The sequence below is a fragment of the Coregonus clupeaformis genome, chromosome 4, assembly GCF_020615455.1.
Source record: "Coregonus clupeaformis isolate EN_2021a chromosome 4, ASM2061545v1, whole genome shotgun sequence".
Taxonomy (NCBI): Eukaryota; Metazoa; Chordata; class Actinopteri; order Salmoniformes; family Salmonidae; genus Coregonus; species Coregonus clupeaformis.
Genome location: NC_059195.1, coordinates 4238843 through 4258979, shown reverse-complemented (window position 1 = coordinate 4258979; position 20137 = coordinate 4238843). Strand labels below are relative to the sequence as shown.

General features: G+C 42.3%; 1 protein-coding gene across 5 annotated transcripts in view; it reads right to left on the bottom strand.

The window, feature by feature from the left end:
- The window catches only part of LOC121550843 (collagen alpha-1(XVIII) chain), a 185118-nt gene that overhangs the window by 17135 nt on the left and 147846 nt on the right, over positions 1-20137 (bottom strand). For all 5 annotated transcript variants that reach the window (XM_045209797.1, XM_045209798.1, XM_045209793.1 and 2 more), the window contains 11 exons: positions 17337-17468; positions 10775-10846; positions 10633-10659; positions 10358-10456; positions 8263-8289; positions 7883-7972; positions 7293-7325; positions 1576-1611; positions 1317-1376; positions 1100-1177; positions 979-1014 (listed from right to left, as the gene is read on the bottom strand). In XM_045209797.1, coding sequence (XP_045065732.1) covers positions 979-1014; positions 1100-1177; positions 1317-1376; positions 1576-1611; positions 7293-7325; positions 7883-7972; positions 8263-8289; positions 10358-10456; positions 10633-10659; positions 10775-10846; positions 17337-17468 — 690 coding nt within the window. The remainder of the gene's footprint in view (positions 1-978; positions 1015-1099; positions 1178-1316; positions 1377-1575; positions 1612-7292; positions 7326-7882; positions 7973-8262; positions 8290-10357; positions 10457-10632; positions 10660-10774; positions 10847-17336; positions 17469-20137) is intronic.

The following is a 20137-nucleotide window of genomic DNA, read 5'->3' as shown; positions in this document are numbered from 1 at the left end:
GGATTGATATACATGGCAGCTCCATTTATTTAAGGTAGACTCAGCAATATGTGTTTACCACGAAGCACAGGGCTACTTCCGACACAAACTAAGACTGTATGAAGCGAGTGGTTGCACATGTCAGCATTTGCTGTCATGTAGCTATCCCCTTGCAGAAGAGAGACGTGAACTGTCGTGCACATGCAAAGATGCTCAACAGTATCTGTGTTGGTGCTGACAAGTGCAGACTCTTGCCTCACACTCTCTCTTGACAATATCTCTGGCCCTACTGTTGCTCAATGGGGCCGTGCTCCCACCCATTCAGGACATCTACACAAAACGGTGCCTGAGGAAGTCCCGCAGTACCGTCAAGGATCCCACACATCCCAGCCACTGACTGTTCACTCCCTTACAGTCTGGCAGATGGTATAGGAGCATCTGGTCTTGGACCAACAGGCTCAGAGACAGTTTCTATCCACAAGCCATCAGACTGCTGAACACTTGAACTGGACTGACTACCCTCACTGACTCTCTGCACCTTAGCACACATGCACACACACACCCAAACATACACACACACACATCCACACTCATACTACACACAAATCACAACTGCTGCTACTAGATGTTTATTTATTTATTATTGCTAAATACTGCCCAACTTAACTAGTTGCTCTCCAAACCCCCCTTCCCCGAAACACGTGTAAATATTGTACTATAAATTGATGAGTGCCTTCCTGTATTTATACGTCTGCTAAATGTTTTATTCTATTCTACTGAGCCATTTACCTTTTATTCTTATTCTTATCTTTTATTATTGTTGTTGCATTATCGAAAGGGAACCTGCAAGTAAGCCTTTCATTGGACGGTGTATCCTGTTCATACGACTAATAAAACTTGAAACTCGTGACCACGTCATATCGCTGAGTCTCAGTTTAATTTAAGGCAGCTTCAAATGGTAAGACCGTAATGTAAAGTAATAAGCCTAGAAGTACTTACAGGAGGCCCGACGGGTCCAGCAGGTCCTCTGTCGCCCTACAGAAGATGGAGAGTTGGTGTTTAATGAGGCCAACAGACAGATAAGACAGAGCCAAACAGAAGTCAATATTGAGATGCTCACCTTCTCACCCGACAATCCTCCCAGGTACAAAGGACTCCCATCAGGCCCAATGATTAAGCCAGGCTCGCCCTTCTCGCCCTGAGAAGAGATACACATAAGAAAAGCAGTTAATTTGTTAACCCCCACAGAAGAAACACTTGCTGGGAATGGGCCTTATATAGTGGTACACTGTAGCACTAATGACGGGGCTATGTTGCTGTGCGGTCACATCACTGACCTTGACTCCATAACCGGGCTGGCCTGGGTCTCCCATGTTGCCCTTTGGTCCAATAGGGCCCTTTTAGAACATACAACAAGTTCCAAATGTGCTGTTAATCACACATCAAACTAGCACTGATGCTTGGTTTATTTAGTCCTTCAGTGCAAATATACACCACACTATGACATCTACATGTGTTAGAACACAACGTTAGAAGAACTGTAGGAAGACAATGTTAAGCGACCTGTAGGATAACATTAGGAAACTCAATGCTTACAGGGAATCCAGCTTGGCCAGGTAGACCAGCTCCACCCTACAGAAAAGAAAAGGAGAGACAACATAACATATGTTTAAATGATATATCCCTTTTTCATGACTGGTTAAGTAAGGCCACACATCGTTCCAAATATTTGGTAGGGATGTATACCCATTAAGTCAAATCAATATTTTGTGGTAGTGTGAAGGATTTCCACTATCTCCCCCTACAGAATAATTTTCCAATCACCTCAATTCTCTAAGGACATGACTCATTACCAGGATTTCATTGCATGATATGTCTCAATAGGTTTTGCAACATAATAACATTTGTTTTCTATAAGAACATTAATAAAATATCTCGATGAAGGAATAATGTTATTTATGAAAATGACACAGCCCCTTGGGAAAACTACTGCAAATGGTATTTCTTAAATGTGGGTTGTGAAATTGTAGCTTTCACCTAATATACAGTACCAGTCAAAAGTTTGGACACACCTACTCAATCCAGGGTTTTCCTTTATTCTTACTATTTTCTACATTCTAGAATAACAGTGAAGACATCAAAACTATGAAATAACACGTGCGGAATCAAAAAAGTGTTCAACAAATCAAAATATATTTTATATTTGAGATTCTTCAAAGTAGCCACCCTTTGACTTGATGAGAGCTTTGCACACTCATGGCATTCCCTCAAACAGCTTCATGAGGTAGTCACCTAAAATGCATTTCAATTAACAGGTGTGCCTTGTTAAAAGTTAATTTGTCGAATGTCTTCCTTCTTAATGCGTTTGAGCATTAAGGGGGGGTGCAAACTCAGACTTTGCGGGGTGTTCAGAGAAACTGCACTACGCCAGTGATAGCGTTATATATTAATTACATAGAGCACCTCCTCCCAGCTACCCACTGCACTGAGGCTAGGAAACACTGTCACCACCGATAAATCTACGATAATCAAGAATTTCAATAAGCATTTTGCTACGGCTGGTCATGCTTTCCACCTGGCTACCCCTACCCCGGCCACAAGCTCTGCACCCTCCGCTGCAACTTGCCTATGCCCCCCCCGCTTCTCCTTCACCCAAGTTCAGAGAGCTGATGTCCTGAAAGAGCTGCAAAATCTGGACCCCTACAAATCAGCTGGGCTAGACAATCTGGACCCTTTATTTCTAAAATTAGCTGCCGAAATTGTCGCAACCCCTATTACTAGCCTGTTCAACCTCTCTTTCGTATCGTCTGAGATCCACAGAGATTGGAAAGCTGCCGCGGTCATCCCCCTCTTCAAAGGGGGTGACACTCTAGATCCAAACTGTTACAGACCTATTTCCATCCTGCCCTGCCTTTCGAAAGTATTTGAAACCCAAGTTAACAAACAGATCACCGACCATTTTGAATCCCACCGTACCTACTCCGCTATGCAATCTGGTTTCCGAGCTGGTCATGGGTGCACCTCAGCCACGCTCAAGGTCCTAAACGATATAATAACCGTGATCGATAAAAGACAGTACTGTGCAGCCGTCTTCAACGACCTGGCCAAGGCTTTTGACTCTGTCAATCACCGCATTCATATTGGCAGACTAAATAGCCTTGGTTTCTCAAATGACTGCCTCACCTTGTTCACCAACTACTTCTCAGATAGAGTTTAATGTGTCAAATCGGAGGGCCTGTTGTCTGGACCTCTGGCAGTCTATTGGGGGTGCCACAGGGTTCAATTCTCGGGCCGACTCTATTCTCTGTGTATATCAATGATGTCGCTCTTGCTGCTGGTGACTCAGATCCACCTCTACGCAGACGACACCATTTTGTATACATCTGACCCTTCATTGGACACTGTGTTAACAAACCTCCAAACGAGCTTCAATGCCATACAACACTCCTTCTGTGGCCTCCAACTGCTCTTAAATGCTAGTAAAACTAAATGCATGCTCTTCAATCGAACGCTGCTTGCACCCGCCAGCCCGCCAGCCCGACTAGAATCACTACTCTCGGCGGGTCTGAGAATATGTGGACTACTACAAATACCTAGGTGTCTGGTTAGACCATAAACTCTCCTTCCAGACTCACATTAAGCATCTCCAATCCAAAGTTCAATCTAGAATTGGCTTCCTATTTCGCAACAAAGCCTCCTTCACTCATGCTGCTAAATATGCCCTCGTAAAACTGACTATCCTACCGATCCTTGACTTTGGCGATGTAATTTACAAAATAGCTTCCTTCACTCTACTCAGCAAATTGGATGTAGTATATCACAGTGCCATCCGTTTTGTCACCAAAGCCCCATATACTACCCACCATTGTGACCTGTACGCTCTCGTTGGCTGGTCCTCAGTACATATTCGTTGCCAAACTCACTGGCTCCAGGTCATCTATAAATCACTTCTAGGCAAATCCCTGCCTTATCTTAGCTCATTGATCAACATAGCAACACCCACCCGTAGTTTGCGCTCCAGCAGGTATATCTCACTGGTCATCCCCAAAGCCAACACCTCCTTTGGCCGCCTTTCCTTCCAGTTCTCTGCTGCAAATGACTGGAACGAACTGCAAAAATCTCTGAAGCTGGAGACACTTATCTTCCTCACTATCTTTAAGCATCAGTTGTCAGAGCAGCTTACTGATCACAGCACCTGTACACAGCCCATCTGTAATTAGCCCACCCAACTACCTCATCCCCATATTGTTATTTACATTGTTATTTATTTTGCTCATTTGCACCCCAGTATCTCTATTTGCACATCATCTTCTGCACATATATCACTCCAGTGTTAATACTAAATTGTAATTATTTTTGCACTATGGCCTATTTATTGCCTTACCTCCATAACGTACTACATTTGCACACACTGTATATAGATTTTCTATTGTGTTATTGACTGTACGTTTTGTTTATTCCATATGTAACTCTGTGTTGTTGTTGTTTTTATCGCACTGCTTTGCTTTATCTTGGCCAGGTCGCAGCTGTAAATGAGAACTTGTTCTCAACTGGTTTACCTGGTTAAATAAAGGTGGAAAAATAAAAACATACAACAAATGGAAACAGATGGTTACTGCCATCTCCATAGAGGTGTAGCCTAATCTTTGTTATAAATGCTACACTTCCATAGTATAATGACGACCATATACAGGGGTTGTATTCATTAAGGTCCATTTTGCAACGGAAAACAAAATGACTCTCTTACTGGACAAGTTCAGGTAGTCCCTTCCTATTTCGGTCTGTTTTCTTCCATTTGGTGCGAATGACCATGACCCAGGGTTTCAAGTAGTGATGTGCACCGATATGGAAAATCTTTATCGATATCAGTTGTTTTTTTCCGAAACATCGGCTTGAATAAATAAGATTGGAACTGTGTAGACTTCACTTTCACAGCTTTAGTGTCCAGACAACTTCCAGCTGATTGACCATTGGGCATGTGTGAATGATCTGGGAACCTACCCAATCAGTTTGAATACAATGGGAAGTCCGTTGATGGCCCATCAGCAGGCAGTTAAGTATGCTAAATTGAGAGTCTGCGAGAGGATTTTGTGCCTGGCATGTGTACAGTGAGGGGAAAAAGTATTTGATCCCCTGGTGATTTTGTATGTTTTCCCACTGACAAATAAATTATCAGTCTATAATTTTAATGGTAGGTTTATTTGAACAGTGAGAGACAGAATAACTACAAAAAAATCCAGAAATACGCATGTCAAAAATGTTATACATGTATTTGCATTTTAATGAGGGAAATAAGTATTTGACCCCCTCTCAATCAGAAAGATTTCTGGCTCCCAGGTGTCTTTTATACAGGTAACGAGCTGAGATTAGGAGCACACTCTTAAAGGGAGTGCTGCTAATCTCAATTTGTTACCTGTATAAAAGACACCTGTCCACAGAAGCAATCATTCAATCAGATTCCAAACTCTCCACCATAGCCAAGACCAAAGAGCTCTCCAAGGATGTCAGGGACAAGATTGTAGACCTACACAAGGCTGGAATGGGCTACAAGACCAAGACCATCGCCAAGCAGCTTGGTGAGAAGGAGACAACAGTTGGTGCGATTGTCCCTGACATCCTTGGAGAGCTCTTGGGTCTTGGCCATGGTGGAGAGTTTGGAATCTGATTGATTGACTGCTTCTGTGGACAGGTTTCTTTTATACAGGTAACAAACTGAGATTAGGAGCACTCCCTATAAGAGCGTGCTCCTTATCTCAGCTCTTAACCTGTATAAAAGACACCTGGGAGCAAGAAATATTTCTGATTGAGAGGGGGTCAAATACTTATTTCCCTCATTAAAATGCAAATCAATTTATAACATTTTGTACATGCGTTTTTCTGGATTTTTTTGTTGTTATTCTGTCTCTCACTGTTCAATAAACCCACCATTACAATTATAGACTGATCATTTCTTTGTCAGTGGGCAAACGTACAAAATCACCAGGGGATCAAATACTTTTTTCCCTCACTGTATAGAAGGTACTCTGGTCAGATGAGACTAAAATTGAACTTTTTGGCCATCAAGGAAAACGCTATGTCTAGCGCAAACCCAAAACCTCTCATCACCCCGAGAACACCATCCCCACAGTGAAGCATGGTGGTGGCAGCATCATGCTGTGGGGATGTTTTTCATCGGCAGGGACTGGGTAACTGGTCAGAATTTACGGAATGCTGGATGGCACTAATTCCAGCAGGACAATGACCCTAAGCATACTGCTAAAGCAACACTCGAGTGGTTTAAGGGGAAACATTTAAATGTCTTGGAATGGCCTAGTCAAAGCCAAGACCTCAATCCAATTGAGAATCTGTGGTATGATTTAAAGGTTGCTGTACACCAGCGGAACCAATCCAACGTGAAGGAGCTGGAGCAGTTTTGCCTTGAAGAATGGGCAAAAATCCCAGTGGCCAGATGTGCCAAGCTTATAGAGACATACCCCAAGAGACTTGCAGCTGTAATTGCTGCAAATGGTGGCTCTACAAAGTATTGACTTTGGGCGGGGGTTGATAATTATGCACGGCCAAGTTTTATGTTTGTTTCACACAAAAAAATATTTTGCATCTTCAAAGTGGTAGGCATGTTGTGTAAATCAAATGATACAAACCCCCCAAAAATCAATTTTAATTCAAGGTTGTAAGGCAACAAAATAGGAAAAATGCCAAGGGTGGTGAATACTTTCGCAAGCCACTGTAGCTGTATTACATGAACTCAGACCTGGCTGACCTGTTGTTATTGTCTTCTGTGGAATTCATAACATTGTTGGACAGATTCGAATGGCCTATGTATCCATAGAGCAAGTTTATTTTTTTCCTGTAGTCAACCCTTCAATCAGAAATTGGGAGAACACTAATTTAGAATGTCTGAAGCTTAAACAGTATGTGTGAACATTGATAGGCCTACTTAAACATTGGGAGTATTTTGTTTGTGATACAGATGATTTTGTGTTTCCGTCTCTTACAATCAAAGCATAGTGTGTCTAACTCAATGCACTTCTTTTTCCAATGGATTTTTTTTCTTTAGGGCCAAATTTGATCAAAATCTAAAATGTACTACAGAAAATCATACGATTAAATATTTGAATCGGTTGACAGCCCTAATAATTACTGCAATTGAGCAATCAAGTTTGGCAAATGAATGGCCTAGTTCATCAATTAAACACTTAATCGTATCAAAAGGCAGTGTCCTGTAGGTCTTATAAAATAAGCTTTAAAGACTATTGGAGTAACTTGGAACCACATAAATGGTAACACGTTTTTAAACAGGACAAAACACCTACCTGGGACCCAGCTCCTCTACCGACACCATCATACTGCAAAGACAGAAACTAAACAGCTTAATGTCAATGCACACTCAACCATCCATGTTGGAGGTGGAGATACAGTAGAGCTAAAAGACGATCATGCAGAAGGATGGGTATTTTTATTTCCGGACCCCTAACCCACACCCCCAGGCACTTCATGTAGAATATAGTCAGATAGTCAGATAGGGATAAGCAATATGGTAGAAGCTCAACCTTGCCGATTGATATGCCAGGGATTTTGTTGTTGACATATTGCTCATACATATCCAAGCCTTTCAGATCATACGTTTCTAGAGGGATTGGGGCTAGGGGGTAGTGTCTAGAGGGGCAAGGGGGGTAGGGGCAGGGAGGGTAATAATATAATATGCCATTTAGCAGACGCTTTTATCCAAAGCGACTTACAGTCATGCGTGCATACATTTTTGTGTATGGGTGGTCCCGGGGATCGAACCCACTACCTTGGCGTTACAAGCGCCGTGCTCTACCAGCTGAGCTACAGAGGACCACAGGGTAGGGTCTAGAGGGGTGCGGGGGTCTAGAGGGGTTGTTTCGGGAGGAGGCCTTACGCTGCTAGAGGTCTGGTAGATTATTTGTCCTGGTGGGCCGGGTGGACCTGGTGGCCCAGGCTGTCCGTTTCCATCGCGACCAGTTTCACCCTAAAAAACAGACCGAAGAGAACATCAACCTTTTGTGACAAAGAAATGCTGGCACGGATTCCATATGCTTCATGGGAGTGGGTGGAAGTTGCCCCTAATAACTGACACTGGGTCAGAGATTTTCTCATCCTCCTGATGGTTAATTGCTAAACACATTGATTTCCTGGTAGGTAGTTCCATTTTTGGTACACTATATAAGTGTTACATTTTCTTGCTTTAGGCATGTAATTGAACTTTTATTATGTCCCTTGAATTACATTTTAATTATAGGAAAATGTGAAAATACTCACTCTTTCTCCTCTGTCCCCCTTTTGTCCCTGGAAAATGAAAGGGGAACCAAAAAGAAAAACATCCAGTTGAAGTCGGAAGTTTACATACACTTAGGTTGGAGTCATTAAAACTTGTTTTTCAACCACTCTACAAATTTCTTGTTAACAAATTATAGTTTTGGCAAGTCCGTTAGGACATCTACTTTGTGCATGACAAGTAATTTTTCCAACAATTGTTTACAGACAGATTATTTCACTTATAATTCATTGTATCACAATTCCAGTGGGTCAGAAGTTTACATACACTAAGTTGACTGTGCCTTTAAAGAGCTTGGAAAATTCCAGAAAATGATGTCATGGCTTTAGAAGCTTCTGATAGGCTAATTTACATCATTTGAGTCAATTGGAGGTGTACCTGTGGATGTATTTCAAGGCCTACCTTCACACTCAGTGCCTCTTTGCTTGACATCATGGGAAAAGCAAAATAAATCAGCCAAGACCTTAGAAAAAGAATTGTAGACCTCCACAAGTCTGGTTCATCCTTGGGAGCAATTTCCAAATGCCTGAAGGTACCACGTTCATCTGTACAAAACAATATTACGCAAGTATAAACACCATGGGATCACGCAGCCGTCATACCGCTCAGGAAGGAGACGCGTTCTGTCTCCTAGAGATGAACGTACTTTGGTGTGAAAAGTGCAAATCAATCCCAGAACAACAGCAAAAGGACCTTGTGAAGATGCTGGAAGAAACAGGTACAAAAGTATCTATATCCACAGGAAAATGAGTCCTATATCGACAGAACCTGAAAGGCCGATCAGCAAGGAAGAAGCCACTGCTCCAAAACCGCCATAAAAAAGCCAGACTATGGTTTGCAACTGCACATGGGGACAAAGATCGTACTTTTTGGAGAAATGTCCTCTGGTCTGATGAAACAAAAATAGAACTGTTTGGCCATAATGACCATCGTTATGTTTGGAGGAAAAAGGGGGTCCTTGCAAGCCGAAGAACACCATCCCAACCGTGAAGCACGTGGGTGGCAGCATCATACTGTGGGGGTGCTTTGTTGCAGGAGGGACTGGTGCACTTCACAAAATAATGGCATCACAAGGAAGGAAAATTATGTTGATATATTGAAGCAACATCTCAAGACATCAGTCAGGAAGTTAAAGCTTGGTCGCAAATGGGTCTTCCAAATGGACAATGACCCCAAGCATACTTCCGAAGTTTTGGCAAAATGGCTTAAGGACAAAAAGTAAAGATATTGGAGTGGCCATCACAAAGCCCTGACCTCAATCCTATAGAACATTTGTGGGCAGAACTGAAAAAGCATGTGCGAGCAAGGAGGCCTACAAACCTGACTCAGTTACACCAGCTCTGTCAGGAGGAATGGGCCAACATTTACCCAACTTACTGTGGGAAGCTTGTGGAAGGCTACCCGAAACGTTTGACCCAAGTTAATCAATTTAAAGGCAATGCTACCAAATACTAATTGAGTGTATGTAAACTTCTGACCCACTGGGAATGTGATGAAAGAAAGAAAAGCTTAATAAATCACTCTCTACTATTATTCTGACATTTCACATTCTTAAAATAAAGAGGTGATCCTTATTGACCTAAAACAGGATATTTTTACTTGGATTAAATGTCAGGAATTGTGAAAAACTGAGTTTAAATGTATTTGGCTAAGGTGCATGTAAACCTCCGACTTCAACTGTACATTTGTGAGAAAAAGTCCATTATTTAGAAAAATTATGTCCATAAAAAATTCAATTTCAGTTCGTTCTCTGAGCTGACTTGCTGAAGATTGAACCCCAACCTTGTCCCCCACTTTGATTTTTAATTGTTGTATTTGTGTGCAAGAACAGATAAAATCTAGACAGGCTTTAATTTTCAGCACAGCTGCACTACAAACCAGTCACATGTAATCAACTAATCATGACCTTCAGTCTGGAGCAGATATGTTAGTGTAGGGCTGGAACAAAACCTTGCTCAACCAGCAGGTCTCCAGGACCTGAATTGGGGTTCCCAGATAGCTAGCTAACGCTAACTACATGACTCATAACCCTTATGTAGATATTGTGAGGTGGGTGAAGGGAAGCAGGTTCTGACATACATTAGGTCCAGGGAAACCGTCCAACCCTGGTCGGCCATCTCTTCCTTGTAGTCCTTCACTTCCCTTCTCGCCAGGAATACCAGGGAAACCAGACTTGCCCTATCGAGTGAAATACAAGCCACTAGTTAAATTGAAACTGATCACATAAGAGGAGGAATTCATGTAAGAATATTGAGATGGATTGCATTGTATTGGTTTGTCTAAACATTTTATTTAACGATTTGTATTTTTTCTTGACGAAATGATATGAATTTAAACCAAAGTGAAGCTCATACCGGTAGGCCAGGGATGCCAGCAGGACCCTGAAAGTGAACAGAAAAAAAGCACAATCAGTGAGAGAATCTATTAAAATGTCAGAATCAAACATACAGTATATATTGGATCTAAAAATGAATGCCAGCTGCAGAGGACACCCACCTGTCGCCCCTCTGGCCCTCTGGCTCCAGAAACCCCATTGGCCACTCCCACACCAGAGCCTTCCATGTCGTCCTTCACACATAGCGAAAGGAAGGAAGGAGAGAGAGATAGAGACAGAAAGAAAAAGAGAGAGAGAGAAACAAAGGGAGAGAGAGAGACCGAGGTCATGAGCTCATGAACTTTTTCCAAAAACTCTAGAATTAGAGTGCGATAAACCAGATGTTTTCACATGGACTTACTCAGGAAACTACCCTTTACAACAGAATCTTCAATCCAAATAGAAACTTTAAGCGTACAACCTTGAATTTGGACAAAAATATCTGGAAATTATTCTTATTACCAAAAACTGCCAAGGACTACCCAGCAAAACAACAACCAGCAGAAAAAGCACAGACAAAACCTAGAAATACCACCAAACCTACAACTGAGTGAGTAGATGTTCAATCTGTAGCTACTTCCAAGGCCAAGAAGTAAAAGAAAGATGTTAAAATAATCTCTAGATATACAGTGCCTTGCAAAATTATTCATCCCCCTTGGCGTTTTTCCTATTTTGTTGCATTATAACCTGTAATTTAAATTGATTTTTATTTGGATTTAATGTAATGGACATACACAAAATAGTCCAAATTGGTGAAGTGAAATGAAAAAATTACCTTGTTAAATAAAATACAAAAAGAAAAATAACGGAAAAGTGGTGCGTGCATATGTATTCACCCCCTTTGCTATGAAGCCCCTAAATAAGGTCTGGTGCAACCAATTACCTTCAGAAGTCACATCATTAGTTAGATTGCACAAAGGTGGACTTTATTTAAGTGTCACATGATCTGTCACATGATCTCAGTGTATATATACACCTGTTCTGAAAGGCCCCAGAGTCTGCAAAACCACTAAGGAAGGGGCACCACCAAGCAAGCTGCACCATGAAGACCAAGGAGCTCTCCAAACAGGTCAGGGACAAACTTGTGGAGAAGTACAGATCAGGGTTGGGTTATAACAAAACATCAGAAACTTTGAACATCCCATGGAGCACCATTAAATCCATTATAAAAAAATGGAAAGAATATGGCATCACAACAAACCTGCCAAGAGAGGGCCGCCCACCAAACTCACGGACCAGGCAAGGAGGGCATTCATCAGAGGGGCAACAAAGAGACCAAAGATAACCCTGAAGGAGCTGCAAAGCTCCACAGCGGAGATTGGAGTATCTGTCCATAGGACCACTTTAAGCCGTTCACTCCACAGAGCTGGGCTTTATGGAAGAGTGGCCAGGAAAAAGCCATTGCTTAAAGAAAACGCTATGTCTGGCGCAAACCCAACACCTCTCATCACCCCGAGAACACCATCCACAGTGAAGCATGGTGGTGGCAGCATCATGCTGTGGGGATCTTTTTCATCGGCAGGGACTGGGAAACTGGTCTGAATTGAAGGAATGATGGATGGTGCTAAATACAGGGAAATTCTTGAGGGAAACCTGTTTCAGTCTTCCAGAGATTTGAGACTGGGACGGAGGTTCACCTTCCAGCAGGACAATGCTAAAGCAACACTTAGTGGTTTAAGGGCATGGGGGGTGAATACTTTCGCAAGCCACTGTATTACTATAAGATATCTTACTATATGAAGACTCAAATGCTTAGTTAGGACAGGCCAGACGTCCCGGCAGCAACTTCCATTTTCACCTTGAATACAACAATGCCAGCAGAGCACCAAAGCCTCCCCACCCAAATGAAGAGCCCTCACACCCCTATGCAGAGGCCATCAAAGTGCAGTTCCCCACAGAAAACAAATATCATGCATTTAAAAAGTACAAAGATAAGCTCCTCAAAGAAAATCCAGAGACAATATGTTCTGACTGTTACAAGAATGGGACGTAAGCAACCTCATCTTCCACACAGACCAGCCCCTGGCATGGCACAGGGCAATAAGAGCACACTACCCCTCTGTCAAGAGAGAGGGTATTAATCCAGGGTGGAAACCCAGAATACTGCACATTGAGGACACGAGACAGTCTGTGTCAACCTGTTCAAGTCTGGAATGGTAATGGTGAGGGGAAACCTCAAAACTTTTCAGCCGGCCTTTTACAGGATCAAAGAGAAAGCACAGTATGAGAAGCTCACCCCTGGTGACGACCCCCCCATCCCGAACAAGTCGGATCACACCCCATCCTCAAACAGCCCCACAGACAAGCAACCCCAAGAGGAGAGTCAGCCCCCACAGCACTGAGCAGACCCAGATCCCAGAACAGCACTGCTCCTGCATTATTATGAAGGATACATTCACCCACCCGGTGGATGAGCTGGTAGAGCTCAAACAGTAATTAAACACATTACAGACCACAACAGACCTGCACAACAACACCCCCTCAACCAGACCCAGAGAGCAGAAGATGGAGAGAGACGTGTCTGCACTCTGGACTGTGGTGACAAAATTCCAACAGGAGGGAAAAAAACAGCACAGCTGAAGGAGGAGGGGAGAAAGCTGAGGTGCGACAATGAACAACTCATGAGAGAGTAGGGCTGTCCCCCCCAAAAAATAATCTTGGTCTATCGAAAGTTTTGACCAAATTTTTAAACGTGTATTTTTCCATTTAATAGACACACACTATGCATTGAGCTTAAGGTTTGATGAAACAAGACAAATGCCTCAAGAGGGCGCCAGAGATCTAGATAATCAGAAGAAGAAAAAAAACGTAACCTGACTCAGGAGTCGGTAACCTTTCTCATGTGGAATGCCAATTTATCTTACAATTTCTACCGATCTGCGTGCCAGTTATGGTTTTCATATGCACATTTTCGTGAAATATTTTCATTAGTTTATAATAACATCTTTGTATCTCAAAATCATTGTCAGGTGGTTAATCAAAATTATATCCAAAACAAAATGAAAATAATACCCTAAAAAGTAACTTCTATTGCCATTGCCAACGATGTAAAAATAGCCTACATAAAAAGCCAACAAATAAAAACATTGCAGCCTGCAGGTAGAAAATATATAAAAAAAATATATAAATATCCTATAAATCACATTGGTTACACATGGCCTGTCTGCAACAAACTTGAAACATTGTATCATCTATTAACTTGGGTCAGGCCTGAAGCTTGCGCTAGCGAACTTGCAACATTGTATTAAATATTCTGGGCCCTCAGTGTTTTCTGTGCCAGTGAGCTCAGGACAGACACAGCTGTAGGCTATTTGAACATGGGATAAGAAGCAGTGCTTGACTTGGGCAGGAGCTCACCGGAGCTGAGTACCGGCACCTCAAATGTTCTACTGCTTGAGCTCCTGTTCCTCTTATAGAATATTAGCTCAAAAGTATTGTGGAGCTCCTGCACCTAAATATAAACAGTACCAGCACCCAAAATGAGTACCGGAACCTATTTCAGTCCAAGTCAAGCACTGATAAGAAGTAATCAGGTAGGCCTATTTTATGACATTTCCACTGGATCAGAGCATTACATTTTTCCCTTTCACGCTGAGTGGTTATCGAACGGGAAAGAGCTGGAAAGAGGAACTATTGTAATTCTCAATGGATGTAAAAACAGACTGTTTGCTTTCTGTTTGAGGTGAAGAAAACATTACTTTGAGAAGCTCCACAGGTCATTAGTGGTAGTGCGTTAAGCCAATCAGAAATACTATCAGATCCCCAAATGGGCACATTTATATGCCTACATTTACGCACAGGCCAGGTAGCCTATAGGCCTACTTCTATGCGTGCGCGTCCTAACTCAACATTGACTGGAGCGCTATAAACAAAAGACAATGACTAAATTGATAAAACTCGTAAACGGAATGAAATAAACCAAAACGTGTTTCTAACAAGTGTAGCATAGGTTTTGCACTCTGCAAACAATGTGTCCACTCCAACAATGATAACGGGAAGACTGGAAAAATAATATTGTACGCATTAACAGAAATTACCGTAACCAAAGTAACAAACATTGTAGATTAGAAATTATAGGAATTAACGGTAAATATACTACTGGTGATATATGTCATGGCGAATTGATATACACTATCAATCAAATGCAGAACCTGTGTGAGGTGCTGGGACTGCGGTTGAGTGCGATGTCTTTCAGGGTCATGGCAAAGGTGGGGACCGTGGTCTTGTAGAGGTCTACAAGACCACGGAGACAAATTTGACCCCAATAAATACCATGGAATCTGTGTCAACAGCAATCTCTGAAAAATATTCTGCAGTATCAACAGCAGACTCCAACATTTCCTCAGTGAAAACAATGTCCTGAGCAAATGTCAAATTGGCTTCTTACCAAAATACTGTACGACAGACCACGTATACACCCTACACACCCATTGACAAACAAATAAACCAACACAAAAGCAACATCATCTCATGCTTTGTTGATTTCAAAGAAGCGTTTTACTCAATTTGGCATGAAGGTCTGCTATACAAATTGACTGAAATCGGTGTTGGAAGAAAAACATATGACATTATAAAATCTATGTACACAAACAACTAGTGTGCAGTTAAAATTGGCACAAAACACACAGATCTATTTCCTTGGGGTGAGACAGGGACGCAGCTTGAGCCCCACCCTCTTCAACATTTATATTAATGAATTGGCGAGGGCACTAGAACAGTCTGCAGCACCCAGCGTCACCCTACTGGACTCGGAAATCAAATCTCTACTGTTTGCAGATAATCTGGTGCTTCTGTCCCCAACCAAGGAGGGCCTACAGCAGCACCTAGATTTTCTGCACAGATTCTGTCAGACTTGGGCCCTGACAGTGAATCTCAGTAAGATAAAAAATATTATGTTCCAAAAAAGGTCCAGTTGCCAGGCCAACAAATACACATTTTATCTAGACTGTTGCCTTAGAGCACACAAATAATTATATCTACCTCTGCCTAAACATCAACACCACAGGTAACTTCCACAAGGATGTGAACGATCTAAGAGACAAGGCAAGAAGGGCCTTCTACGCCATCAAAAGGAACATAAAACTCGACATTCCAATTACGATCTGGCTAAAAATACTTCAATCAGTTATAGAACCCATTGCCCTCTCTGGTTGTGAGGTCTGGGTTACACTCACCAACCAATAATTGACAAAATGGGACGAACACCCAATTGGAATTCTGCAAAATATACTTTGTGTACAATGCAAAACCCCAAACAATGCATGCAGAGCGGAATTAGGACTATACCCGCTAGTTATCAAAATCCAGAAAAGAGCTGTCAAATTCTATAACCACCTAAAAGGAAGTGATGCCCACACATTCCACCACAAAGACCTCACCTACAGAGAGATTAACCTAGAGAAAAGTCCCCTCAGCCAGCTGGTTCTGCGGCTCTGTTCAAACACAAACAGACCCCCAGGCCAGCAACACAATTAGACCCAACCAAATTATGAGAAAGCAACAAGATAACTATGACACACTGGAAAGAATCAACCAAAAAAACAGAGCAATTGGAATGCTATCTGACCCTAAACAGAGAGTAATGGCATAATACCTGACCACTGTGACTGACCCAAAATTAAGAAAATATTTGACTATGTACAGACTCATTGAGCATAGCCTTGCTATTGAGAGAGGTCGCCATAGGCAGACCTGGCTCTGAAGAGAAGACAGGATATGTGCCTACTGTCCACAAAATTAGGTGGAAAGTGAGCTACACTGCCTAACCTCCTGCCAAATGTTTGACAACATTTGAGCCACATATTTCCCACAGATCACACAGACCTACAAAGAATTAGAAAACAAATCAAACATTGATAAACTTCCATATCTGTTAGGCGAAATACCACAATGTGCAATCACAGCAGCAAGATTTGTTGCCCGTTGCCATGAGAAAAGGGCAACCAGTGGAGCACAAGTAACATTGTAAATATCACCAATACTTATGTTTATTTTGTACTACAACTATTTGCACATTGCTAAAACACTGTACATAGCTGAAAATATAACACTTTACATTTCTAGATCTTTTTGAAACCTTTTTGAGTTTACTGTTAATTTCTAATAGTTTTTTGTTGATGTTGTTACTTCTGTTTATTTCACTTGCTTGGCAATGAAACATATGTTTCCCATGCCAATAAAGCCCCTTTGAATTTAATTGAAAAATTGAGAGAGAGAGCAAGAGAGCGAGAGCGCAAGAGAGAGAGAGCAAGAGAGCGAGAGCGCAAGAGAGAGAGAGCAAGAGAGCGAGAGACTAAGTCTCTAAGGACCGAATCCTGACATTAGAACCACACGCCTCCCATTGACATCAACCCATGATAACACTAAAGTCGGAGTTATGTGCGCGAATCTCATTCCTAATACAACTAAAGTAATGGGCATTTCCATAACAAATCACAACACCCCTATTGTTCAAATAGCTTACTAAGGTTACCAAAAACTGTTGTTGTACTTAAACTGATCAATAAAATGTAACTCTGAATGTTGATGCAGCATTAGTTTAACACCAGGTAATGTTTACAGATCTTTTGACAAGCTAGTGAGAATTGTGAAATTATGAAACACTCAGTATTAACATTGGGCATTAGTAATCATGCATCGTAAAGACCATTGAGATAAGGAAACTCGTCCCTGGTGGGTACTCACAAAGCCAGCATGATAGCTTGGTCCGGGGGGTCCTGGTGGCCCGGGTTGTCCCACTGGTCCCATTGGTCCAGGAAGGCCAGCCAATCCACCCTGTCCTGGCTGACCGGGGTTGCCAGTCAATCCCTGTGCGCCCTGTGGAATGGGATGATAGTCAAGATTAAAAAACAGTCATTATCATATTGATGAGCCATTGTTCCATTTGTTGGCTATATTACAGCATCTGAGTAGGTTTCCATTGTCATTGTCAGGCATCCATTATCAGCAATATGCAAAGAATAAGATCCAATCCACACACCACACTCTTTGAAAAAAAAAGGGTTCCAAAAGGGTTTTTCAGCTGTCCCTATAGGAGAACCCCTTTTGGTTCCAGGTTGAACCCTTTTTGGTTCACGGTAGAACCCTTTTGGGTTCCATGTAGAACTCTCTGTGGAAAAGGTTCTACATAGAACCCAGAAGGGTTCTAACTGGAACCAAAAGGGTTCTACTTGGAACCAAACATAGTTATTCAAAGGGTTCTCCTATGGGAACAGCCAAACACATCCTTTTAGGTTCTAGATAGCACCTTATCTTCTAAGAGTGTACTAGTAGGACACACTTCACACAGGTATTAATCACATTGTAGGGCAATCTAAGCAACATTAGGAGAAACTGACCAACTGTAAATAAGGTAATTCGACAGTTGAAATAGTCGTCTAGCCTGAAACATGATTTAGAGATCATTAGGACTGTCCCCGACAACAAAAATCTTGGTCGACGAAAGTGTATTTTTCCATATATAGACATCCTATGTGTTTTAATCAAATCAACTATATGCACTGTGCTTGTTTGATGCTTTAAGAGACCCTTTTGATGAAATAATTAAGACACACAAATGACTAGAGCGAGTCCGACCACAATTGATTTGTGCCGGGCCGGGCTCAGACTTGCTGCGCTGTGTATTTTATTTTCTTACAGCGAGTGACTGTGACTAGCACCCGTTGTCTCTCTCTCCTCCCTGCTGCAGCGACCACCACAGACCATCAACAGTGTTTATCGCGCTGTCCGTGTTGCTGAAGCTGCAACATAATTACAGCCATTTCTGACTGAAAAGTTATGTTACCGAAATCCCTGATTTGTTTAGGAAAAACAGTCCCTATTCCCTCAACCCTTGCTCTCTTTACGTGACACGTACAGTGAGGGAAAAAAGTATTTGATCCCCTGCTGATTTTGTATTTTAATGAGGGAAATAAGTATTTGACCCCCTCTCAATCAGAAAGATTTCTGGCTCCCAGGTGTCTTTTATACAGGTAACGAGCTGAGATTAGGAGCACACTCTTAAAGGGAGTGCTCCTAATCTCAGCTTGTTACCTGTATAAAATACACCTGTCCACAGAAGCAATCAATCAGATTCCAAACTCTCCACCATGGCCAAGACCAAAGAGCTCTCCAAGGATGTCAGGGACAAGATTGTAGACCTACACAAGGCTAGAATCGGCCTGGGGCTCCATGCAAGATCTCACCTCGTGGAGTTGCAATGATCATGAGAACGGTGAGGAATCAGCCCAGAACTACACGGGAGGATCTTGTCAATGATCTCAAGGCAGCTGGGACCATACTCACCAAGAAAACAATTGGTAACACACTACGCCGTGAAGGACTGAAATCCTGCAGCGCCTGCAAGGTCCCCCCTGCTCAAGAAAGCACATATACATGCCCGTCTGAAGTTTGCCAATGAACATCTGAATGATTCAGAGGAGAACTGGGTGAAAGTGTTGTGGTCAGATGAGACCAAAATGGAGCTCTTTGGCATCAACTCAACTCGCCGTGTTTGGAGGAGGAGGAATGCTGCCTATGACCCCAAGAACACCATCCCCACCGTCAAACATGGAGGTGGAAACATTATGCTTTCTGGGCGTTTTTCTGCTAAGGGGACAGGACAACTTCACCGCATCAAAGGGACGATGGACGGAGCCATGTACCGTCAAATCTTGGGTGAGAACCTCCTTCCCTCAGCCAGGGCATTGAAAATGGGTTGTGGATGGGTATTCCAGCATGACAATGACCCAAAACACACAGCCACAAAGGAGTGGCTCAAGAAGAAGCACATTAAGGTCCTGGAGTGGCCTAGCCAGTCTCCAGACCTTAATCCCATAGAAAATCTGTGGAGGGAGCTGAAGGTTAGAGTTGCCAAACGTCAGCCTTGAAACCTTAATGACTTGGAGAAGATCTGTAAAGAGGAGTGGGACAAAATCCCTCCTGAGATGTGTGCAAACCTGGTGGCCAACTACAAGAAACGTCTGACCTCTGTGATTGCCAACAAGGGTTTTGCCACCAAGTACTAAGTAATGTTTTGCAGAGGGGTCAAATACTTATTCCCCTCATTCAAATGCAAAACTTACAAAATCAGCAGGGGATCAAATACTTTTTTCGCTCACTGTATGCATCGCATGCACATGACCAATAGGCCCTGACCTATAGCATATCATAATCACATCAATAAATTGGTTATAAATAACTCAGAACACCATAACACGTGACAGAAAAATGGACGCAGATGACGTGACAAACTCGAAACGGGGGAATGTTTGGTTGCTCAGGAGGTAAAGGGGAAGTCAGTTGTGGAAAATACATGGAGATCAAGAAAAATAAGGTAAGGAGCAAGCGCTGCGTGCATAGTATGTGTGACAAACAGGTGATGTTAGATTACAATATAAATCTTCTGACCGTTTGGAACAATGTAAACAACACTAAATAAATTCTAAGCATACCAGAGAGTCTGTTGTAACGTTTTTTTTGTGTTTTTTTTTGGAAAGCCTTTATTA